The sequence below is a fragment of the Musa acuminata genome, chromosome BXJ1-6 (assembly GCF_036884655.1).
Source record: "Musa acuminata AAA Group cultivar baxijiao chromosome BXJ1-6, Cavendish_Baxijiao_AAA, whole genome shotgun sequence".
Classification (NCBI taxonomy): domain Eukaryota; kingdom Viridiplantae; phylum Streptophyta; class Magnoliopsida; order Zingiberales; family Musaceae; genus Musa; species Musa acuminata.
This window is the reverse complement of record NC_088332.1, coordinates 43731342-43740390: the sequence shown is the minus strand read 5'-3', so window position 1 is coordinate 43740390 and position 9049 is coordinate 43731342. Positions and strand designations below refer to the sequence as shown.

General features: G+C 45.8%; 2 protein-coding genes across 4 annotated transcripts; one reads left to right on the top strand and one right to left on the bottom strand.

Moving 5' to 3' along the window:
* Positions 1 to 5652, top strand: LOC135677199 (CASP-like protein 4B2). Of its 3 annotated transcripts, XR_010514591.1 has the most exons (4): positions 1 to 497; positions 595 to 730; positions 3678 to 3874; positions 3945 to 5652. XR_010514591.1 is itself a non-coding variant. In XM_065189250.1 (3 exons), exons 1-3 carry the CDS (start codon positions 184 to 186, stop codon positions 3696 to 3698), a joined length of 471 nt encoding a protein of 156 aa, XP_065045322.1. In that variant the 5' UTR covers positions 1 to 183; the 3' UTR covers positions 3699 to 5652. The 3 variants fall into 3 exon arrangements, 2 of the variants coding, with proteins under 2 accessions (XP_065045322.1, XP_065045323.1); XM_065189250.1 differs by having other exon boundaries at positions 3678 to 5652; XM_065189251.1 differs by lacking the exons at positions 3678 to 3874; positions 3945 to 5652 and adding an exon at positions 3215 to 3582 and having other exon boundaries at positions 14 to 497.
* On the bottom strand, positions 4168 to 6900 carry LOC103989687 (WRKY transcription factor WRKY24). The gene is made up of 5 exons (XM_009408618.3): positions 6384 to 6900; positions 5907 to 6065; positions 5179 to 5819; positions 4923 to 5084; positions 4168 to 4834 (listed from the first exon to the last, which is right to left on the bottom strand). The coding sequence occupies exons 1-5, from the start codon at positions 6702 to 6704 to the stop codon at positions 4390 to 4392; spliced, it is 1728 nt and encodes a 575-aa protein (XP_009406893.2). The 5' UTR covers positions 6705 to 6900; the 3' UTR covers positions 4168 to 4389.
* Positions 6901 to 9049: the final 2149 nt, after the last annotated feature.

The following is a 9049-nucleotide window of genomic DNA, read 5'->3' as shown; positions in this document are numbered from 1 at the left end:
CTTCCAAAAGCTAAAGAGTTCCACCGCATTCCCCCTCCCCCTCTCTGCCACCCAAACGAGCTCCTTTTAGTCCTCTTCTCGGCCTCCCGCCATCTGTCGCTCGCCACTTGGCGGCTTCTTCTTCTTTTCAGGTCTCCGTTCCGTGCTCCTGCGACGCGTCTTCCCACACCCCAAATTCCCACGATGACTGCCGCCGCCACCGACAGCAGCGAGCCTGGGCCCGGCGAGCTGGCCCCCGCGCCGCCCTCGGTCGAACTCGAGAAGATCTCCCCCGGCGCCGAGTTCCCCCCACCCGCCGCGCGCACCGACGGCGGCGGCCTCAGCACGGCGCCGAGCTCCAGGTCGGTCCTGCGGAAATCGCGGACAGACAACTTCCTCGAGAAGGGCGCCCTGCTGCTTCGCGCCCTCGCTTGCCTCTTTTCCCTGATCGCCCTCGCCGTCTTGGCTTCCAACAAGCACGGGGACTGGCAGGATTTCGATCGCTACCAGGAATACCGGTAAGATCATGTGCGACTTCGTTTGGAGTAACGGGATCTTTCGTCCCGACTATGAACCGAGACGAATTGGTGAGCGGCTTTTTCCTTTTCTGATTAGGTACTTGCTGGCGATCGCCGTGCTCGCATTCATCTACTCGATGGCTCAGATCCTGAGACAGGTGAACCGGTCAAGAACCGGTAAGGATTTTGTGGCGGCACAATATTCTTGGATCGTGGATTTCGCCGGAGATCAGGTTGGTCACTGTTCCTTCACCACCTCGTTGTAGTTAAAGAATTAGGGATTTGCAAGCTTTAAGACTGTTGGCGAAATTGCGATTTGTTGTCGGCAAGATGAGGGTCTTCTTTTAGTCCTCTCGATCATCAAAGAGAACTTTCTCCAGTGTGACCTAGAAAGCGTGTACGGTATGCTACTTACTGTTCGACAAAATTCCATTAGAAAGCGTGTGCTTGAGCTGAAGTTAATTGAATAGTTTGTGAAGCAACTGAACTGGTAACTCCAAAGTGTCAGCAACGCGGAAAATTTGTGGAATGTCATCATTAGAGGTCTTGTAAATCTGTCGAATTCTATCATAAAAAATGTTAGATATAATATGTTCCCATGTCCATAGAGGAGGAACCTTGACCATGGTCCATCACATCTTTATAGTACATGAGGCAGTAGAGTTTACCTACTTCTTGGTTTTGTGCCAGCTGTATAATATCAGATCAAGACCATACTCTTTCTTTTCTTTCTGGTAGTGACTTCTTTGCTTGTGATATTAATACTTATAGTGCTCACCAAAACCTACCTACTGTGGAAGAGTGACACCCTTTTTAGAAAGTTGGTGCTGTGGTGCTTCTCAGGTCACTTTAGATCATTAGCATGTTAGATCGGGATCAAATTCAGCTCTAGGTTTACTATAGTTGAGTTAACTTGAATTTAAAAGTGGCTGTAATTCATTAAAGTTACGCCAGATAGTTTTTCTTTTTCCTTTCTAAGAGGATTTTTTTTTATTGTAATTGTGGAAGTCCTACAGGCAATTAGGAGTATGTTAAAGTGGCAATTAGATTCTCCATGCACATCTCAACCTCATCTGAACCTGGACCAACATGATCCACTACCACCCCTAAATATGATTGCACACAAATATGCTCCCCATTGCTCAAATGTTCAGTTATTTAGTGGTCCTTGGCCGTTGTTACTGATAACATAAGTGGGAATTTCTTGATTAGAATCATTCAAGCTGATTTGGTTTAACATAGTGCATCCATTTCATTGTAATGATTTGACAGTTTCAAGCATGTTATACTGTTCTTTATCTGTGTTTCTAGAACAAGAGAGAAGCATAGTGTAATATAAATAGCAAACAGCCGTTTACCACAACTTAATTGGATTCAGGGAGAGTGGCCGATTTCTTTCAGTTGCTTGTGCAGTCCTAACATGGTCATTTGTGTTATCACAACTTAATTGTTTTATTAGGTGAAAAACTTTTGACATAGGTGGATAGCAGCAAGGTAGGATCAGGTAACTTAATAAAGTGGAACTGTTTTAGTTGTTCAAAAGGGGAATCGGCATATATTTATTCATTATGTGCAGAGCTCTAATCTTCTTTAATGAATGTCGTAATTGTAGAATCATGGTGAAAAAGTTCTAGAAAAAAAAGTATTTAAGAGATGGATGGGAAGACTTGGGAGATTTTTCGGAAATGAAGAAAGATATTTATTTTGATCAAGTGCAAATTTTTTTTGGCATTTTGGGGATATCTGATTAATCCCTTATATCAGTTTTTTGTTTAGCCTTCAGGTACATGTTATGTTTAATCATCAGTCTTTGGTCTTAAAAGCTGTTTTTATCACCATGGATGAGTATGATGTTACGTCAAATGCATATGAAGATTTGGAACCCAATGTATTAAACAGCTAGCTCACATAGCTTTGTATGAATACAGTGAAGAAACAAACTTCTAGCATGAGTTGCTCCAGAATCCTTCTCAAACTGAATGTCGTCAAAACCTTATGGATCAGTTAAGCCAGCATTTAAAAGTTGAAATTCCAACAGGTCAGATTTGGAGAACTATCAGGCCATTACCTAACCTGTAATTCTCCATTTCCGCACCATATTCCTTACACTATCATGCCCAACATGACCATGGTAACCAATATGGGTAGGATTGTTTATCTTTTCATCCAAGAAGTGAAAATGGAAGTCACATGTTTATATAGCATTGGTTAATTTTTAACAATAAACTAGAAAGTCAACAATTAGAGTTAACCATTGCTGACATGGATGATAACCTTCATTTTGATTTCTATGTTGTCTCAATTTTCTGGCCTGATTTTTTTTCCTTGGGCACTACAAATTTCTGTCGGTTTCCCTTTTAAGGATTGCCATCATTGTAATTTTTTGTGCTTCCAATTTCACAGTGTGCATTATCCAAAGTAAGTTCGTTCAACTACCCCTGTATTGGTCATGCTCTGTTTATAACCTAAGCCAAGCTAAACTTGAATCCTCCATGGTAGTCATGTTGGCTTGTAATTTTGGATTGGTGAAATCCTGCAGGCTGTTACCAGGAGGAACAATATTATATCTTCATATATATATATATATATATATATATATATATATATATATATATATATATATATATATATATATATATATATATATATATATATATATAAAATTTATTCCCTATTGTTTGTGAGGTTGAGCAAATAAACAACTTGTGGTGTCCCAGGTGATGGCGTACCTGCTGATGTCCGCATCTTCCGCAGCCATTCCAATTACAAATCACATGCGAGAAGCTGTGATCAACATGTTCACGGATGCATCAGCAGCTGCCATCAGCATGGCCTTCTTAGCCTTCGTAGCCCTTGCTTTATCTGCTCTCATCTCTGGCTTCAAAGTCTCCAAACAAAATTACATCTAGTATTCTTTAATCCCTCGTGTCTAAGTTATCATATGATGATGATGTAAACCATGAACGAAGCTATTATTTTCTTCTTTTTGTAATTTTGTTCTTATGTGACCTTGTACAGTTGTCTCAAACTTGTGTGCCAGGTTTAATTTGTTCCAAGTGATTCTTGGGTGATCCGGTTTTTGCCATTGCTCTTACATGATGTTATCCCTAATGATGTTTTGAGATTATGATTAGGATCTAATGATGTTGTTTCTGATGACTTTTTGTTAATATAATTCAGAGGGATCGGCACTGGAGATAAAAGGAGTGATTAGGTTAATGGTAGGTGGAAAAACTGGTGGAAGACAAAAGCAAAAGATGGTGGTTCTATTTGACCTGGCAGTAGCAGACTATTTTAAAGAGCTCTCACACGATGGTAGTGATTGGCGGAAGCTTCTTCTGAGTCACCAACTTGGCAGGCTTGACAGGGAATTGAAGGTGAGACAAGTGGTGGACACATCTCCGCCTAAAAATCTTTGACGTCCTTTTTCTTTTCTCTGGTTTGCAGATAAGGGAGAGATTGCAGCCCAACAGCTGCTCGAGACTCGTCATCTTCTGGGAGAACAGTGGATGATGCTTGTGGAAAGGTACGTGCGTGGGAGACAGCTGTGGCAGTGACCACGATATGTATGCCCTCGAAATCACAAGGTCAAGTCTTTGCCAAATTATTTATATTACGATTCTGGTGAGGTTCTAATTCCGTAAAATTTTGAATTTGACTTGCAAAGATATTAGCTTCAACAAAGTATGCAATTCTACTAATATTTTGATTTACATGATAGTATGACAACAAAGACTAGAGGAGGCCACTTTGATGTCCGATAAGGCCCCAAACAAATAAACAAATGGAATCCAGTATCACTATGAACTTGCAACCAAAACCTAATGGAATTTACAAGCTGTAGTGACTAAAACCCCTCTCTCTGTGCTCCGTATCATCGCATCCTTGGGTATCAACACAGCAGTGAGTCGAGAAACGAGTCCTCCTTTTGCTCTTCTTTGGTTTTGTTGGGGAACATCTGCGCTTGTTGCTGCTGCTGCTGATTCATGTAGGCATTCATGGAGTTCTGATAGCCTGAGAACCCATAGCTCCCGCTGCTCTGCAACATCTCTAGCTTAAATGGAGCTTGACTCTCTGATGCACCCGGTCTTCCTCGGAACACATTGTTAGGGTTGGCATGGTTGGCCATGACCGACGGGCGTATCGCCGCAGCCATGCCGTTGTTCTCCGGCTGCGGCCTGGCGAGCAAGTGCGCGCCGCCGCCGCTTCCCCTCGCTGCCGGAACATCATGGTTGTGCTTGCCTTCGTATGTCGTGATCACCGACCTCAGATCGTGCGACGCCCTCTCCACGTGTTTCCTCACCGGACATCCCATGGTGGTGCATTTGTAGTAGCTCCTGTCGATCCCAACAGATGTTGAGTCTTTGGTGTTCGATGAAATGCTTCCAAGAAACAGCTCTATGATGGGATGAAGTAAGCGCTCACCTTGGATTTGGGTTCCCCTTCACCACCTTCTGCCCATATTTTCTCCACCGGTAGCCGTCGTCAAGGATGTCGATGTCACTCTGGGTCTGAACCACCACCCGGGGCTCCCGCACGGTCCTGTTTCCAGCGGCCGACAGCCCTTCGCTTTCACCTTCCGCCTTCCTGCAAGAACGACGAGCCGTGCGCTCGCTTCCATCATCATCCAACAAACACCATCCCAGTCCATCACATGATCACATCGGAAACAGAAGCCTACCATCGCTTGGCGTCCGGCTCGTCCTCCTCGTAGTCGTCACCTCCCTGATTACTCCTCTGCGAGCTCATATCGACGTCGTCGTCGCCAAAAGACACCGACGAATCATCGGGCGTCGGAACCGAATCCAATGGCGTGCCTGACCGCCCGCCGAAAGAGTTCTCGGATGCTTCGGAAGGCACGGGACCCTGGATCGCTTGAGCAGCAGCCGACGAGCTCCTCCTATTGGCCTGAGGCTTCGGGTGGTTGTGCGTTCCCTTGTACACGATCTCAGTGATCTGTCCATCCAAAGACCTCTCCACCTTCTTCTTCGTCGGGCAATTCGGGTACGTACACTTGTAATAGCTTCGCGGGTTTTCGCTTCCTTTGACCTGCTTCTGCCCATACTTCCTCCAGTTGTATCCGTCGTCCAACTTCCTCTGGTCTTTGAGGGCCAGAGAAGCTTGATTGGAATGCCCGTAATCCGTTTGGACCGCACTGCCATGGCCGGCCTGAGAGTTTGCCTGCAGAGTTGGGATCTCGAACGAATCTGTTCGGACTGGGGCAACAGCTTCAACCTTGATGTTGGATCTCATGGAAGACAACCCGGAGTCGTGATTGCCGGCATCGTGGTGCTTCCAGGGCTCGTGGCCTTTCAGGGCTCCCTTCCGTATCAAACGCAACCGGAACAGTGTTAGCTATAAGAACAAGGTGGAGTCGAGGTGATTCCTAGAAAGAGCTGGGAGACGTACCAAAGCAGGCAGAAAGCTGCGGGGGTTTGCGATGGTTTGGAACGAGAAATCAGAGGAGGCTCTGGTTCCGTCTCTGTTCTCCGGTCGACAAGCAGCAGAGGCGATTCTCAAGTTCAAAGCTTGTGCCGGAAAAGTCCCTGTGGTCGGAGATGCCAAGATCTGTTCGACAACAAGCGAGTCGCTCAGTAGGACAACTCATGCATCAAACTGGAGCAAATCAAGTCAAGCAAGCATGAACACGGAAGCAGGACAAGATCTAATCGAAGGAAAATAGAGCTACGAGTAGCCGAAAGAGATCGGAACAAACAAGGCCTTCGTTTCTTACAAAGGGCGGCATGAGATCCATCATTAGATCTACTGCATACAACGATCAGATCGATGATAAGAGACCGACAATCTTCGGAACTCTTTTAGATCATGAAGATAAGAACTTAGTCAACATGTCAAGCTCAATACGCGAATTACTGGCTCACTTACGTTAGCAGAGGAGAGGAGGACCGGCGAGTCTAAGAGCTCGGCAGGGCTGAGGCCGGCCGGGATGGCGAAGCAGGAGGAAGGCGATATGGGAGGCCGGGAGATAGGCAGCGAAGGAGGAGGTGCAGACTTAAACTTGGGCACGCCGCCCCCACCGGTCCCCGCGAAGTCCCTGCCCAACGACCGGCCCCCGCCGCCGCCGCCGTCGTCGCCCCCTCCGCCAGCGAGGAGATCGGAGAAGGAGGCATAGGGGGACGAGAAGGTGAAGGCCGCCGGGGGCGTCGAATTGGCTGAGGTCTCGAAGCTGCCTGCGGGTGACGCCATGGAGGGGTGGGAGGAGAGGAAGGGAGGAGACGTGACGAAGGGAGAAGAGGAGAGGTAGACGGGAAAATTAAAGGCGATTGGAGGAGAGGGAGGGAGTAGTTGAAGGTTTATTACGCATGCATGGATTAAGAAAGAGAGAGAGAGAGAGAGAGGTGGCACGCAGGCACGCACACGTTCGGGGGCCAAATGACAGCAGAGGTAGCTTCCGGGAAGAAGTAGGGGAAGAAGAAGCAGCAGCTGGTCAAAGCTCGTGCGTTTGACCGGCACGGAGGCGGCCGGGGGAGGAGTGGGAGGCAGAGACGCTTCCTCGAAGATAGACGATGATTTGGCTTTGGCATGGCCCCACGTCTTTTGTTCTCTGCTTTAATTTTCGTGGAACACAATGATCGCTGAAAAGTCCTACGTACCCTCGGCCGTCTACCGATACTTCTACGTAGCCACTACGCATTATATTTCATTATTAGACACTAACTAATATTATATGTATAATGTCAGACTAACGATAAGATTTAGAGCAAAAACCCGAGGTTAAATTAGGTTAATTAGAGTGCAAGCAAGCGGGGATGTGATCCGATTAAACTAATGGCTCCCACCGCCAACCACCCACGTTTTAAATGTGACGCAACAGCTTACCGATGCGCTACGTCATCTCTTCCTGTCCGAATATTAAAGCACAAAGGTTCTAGAAACCTTTTCAAGGGCAGTCTCGTCATTTCATCTGGAGTTCCTTGCGTGCCACGGCGACTGTGTCGATGCCACAAAGCTGAGCTGCAATACGAGCTCATCTCCCTTCTCCCCAAATAATAATAATAATAATAATAATAATAATAATAAATCTTATGATCGGTCTCAAAATGCATAAACCTCACCGAATATATATATTTATATAGTTGCTTATTTAAGTTGTCTTGAAGACAGAGACAGATAAATCTTGCAAGCAAAACTATAGGATAGTAATATCAACTATAGAGGAGTAGTTTTATTCTCTCTCTCTCTCTCTCTCTCTCACTCATGGATTGCCTGCTACGGAGACGCGAGCGGTGGAGGATAAGGTTTGGCGAGGGAATACAACGAGTGGAGGGGTTGGATGATGATGTGACGATGCTTATCCCATCACTTGCAGCAGGAAAAAGACGAATGGGGGAACGTGATGCAGTCATGCATCTGCACTTACACGCAATCAGGAATAGTGTGACCTAATATATTTTCTTTATGAAGCATATGTTGATGAGAAAATAAGTGAGAGGGAGCTCATGTCGGATCAAAGAACGTGAAGCCATGGCTTTCCATGGTGAACATCTTACTGTCGTTGTTGGAGCGAGCTGCTGGTGACGAGAAGAGTGCAAAGACGAGAGCCTTCTGGCTGTGTCAACGTGGCCTTTTCGGCAAACGACGTCGACGGGAACCGACCAGCTCTTTTGTGCCATGTAGTAGTGTCTGGAATACATGGAGATGACGTGGAGAAAGAAGACAGAGCGAGCAGATGATGAGGAAGGATGGAGAGGGCGTCTCGTTGACGCTTGGACTACGTGAGATGGTTCCGTGTTCATCTAGAACAGATACCAACGTGACCTTAGTTTGATCTCTCGGATTACGTGAAATGGTTGGCAGTCGAGTGCTGTGCTGAAGATAACGTTCGATCGGTTCGATGTCATTCTACGCAATTTAATTTGGTGCTATAATCTATTCATGCAATGTTCACGAGGAACACAAATAATATTCTTCTTCTGATGCATGAACTGTTCGTGCTTTGAATTTGGGTACTCGAGCAAAGACTCCCGTCGATTCTCTCGACGGTCAATTCACACATTCATCCTCTATCTCGTGTCAACGAAGCAATTTCTCGAGTTAGATCTCTAACTATTGTGTTTTACCAACCCCTACCAATCTGTGTGTTTTACCACTGGATTCAGCTGCAACAATTCCATGACATGAACAACTCTGGCCACAATATCCTGAAGTTGAAATCATAGTTGAAAGTGCATGAAACCTTCGTAATCTGCATATTGACTTTGAGTCTCCATCCGAATACCGAGCTTGACATAAGATTTCTCCCCACACCACCAAAGTCCACTGGAAGCATGCAATAGTTGCAGCTTGGACTTCTCTTGGAGCTTTCAATGTAGCATTCAAGCTTCCTGGATGCTCGTCTCAATGCAATTATAATGAGAGCTACACACATGTCCAGATGCAAATTGTGCTTGAGGTGTGGCCTCCTTAGCCTGTGGGTGATGACTTGAGCCACGCCTGTTGTCGGGTATGATTAAGGGGAGACCTCTCAAAATACTAAAAAGGCTCGAATGATACAAAAAAAAAAAAGAATCACACATTTAAACAGGTCAGTA

What these genes read in the sequence shown, in the direction of transcription:
- LOC135677199 (XM_065189251.1), top strand. Translation starts at nt 184, where the DNA reads ATGACTGCCGCCGCCACCGACAGCAGCGAGCCTGGGCCCGGCGAGCTG. An exon ending in GATCGCTACCAGGAATACCG is followed by an intron (nt 498 to 594) that starts GTAAGATCATGT and finishes TTTTCTGATTAG; the next exon opens with GTACTTGCTGGCGATCGCCG. An exon ending in TGGATTTCGCCGGAGATCAG is followed by an intron (nt 731 to 3,214) that starts GTTGGTCACTGT and finishes GTGGTGTCCCAG; the next exon opens with GTGATGGCGTACCTGCTGAT.
- LOC103989687 (XM_009408618.3), bottom strand. Translation starts at nt 6,704, where the DNA reads ATGGCGTCACCCGCAGGCAGCTTCGAGACCTCAGCCAATTCGACGCCC. An exon ending in TCCTCCTCTCCTCTGCTAAC is followed by an intron (nt 6,066 to 6,383) that starts GTAAGTGAGCCA and finishes GTTGTCGAACAG; the next exon opens with ATCTTGGCATCTCCGACCAC. An exon ending in GCAGCTTTCTGCCTGCTTTG is followed by an intron (nt 5,820 to 5,906) that starts GTACGTCTCCCA and finishes TTGATACGGAAG; the next exon opens with GGAGCCCTGAAAGGCCACGA.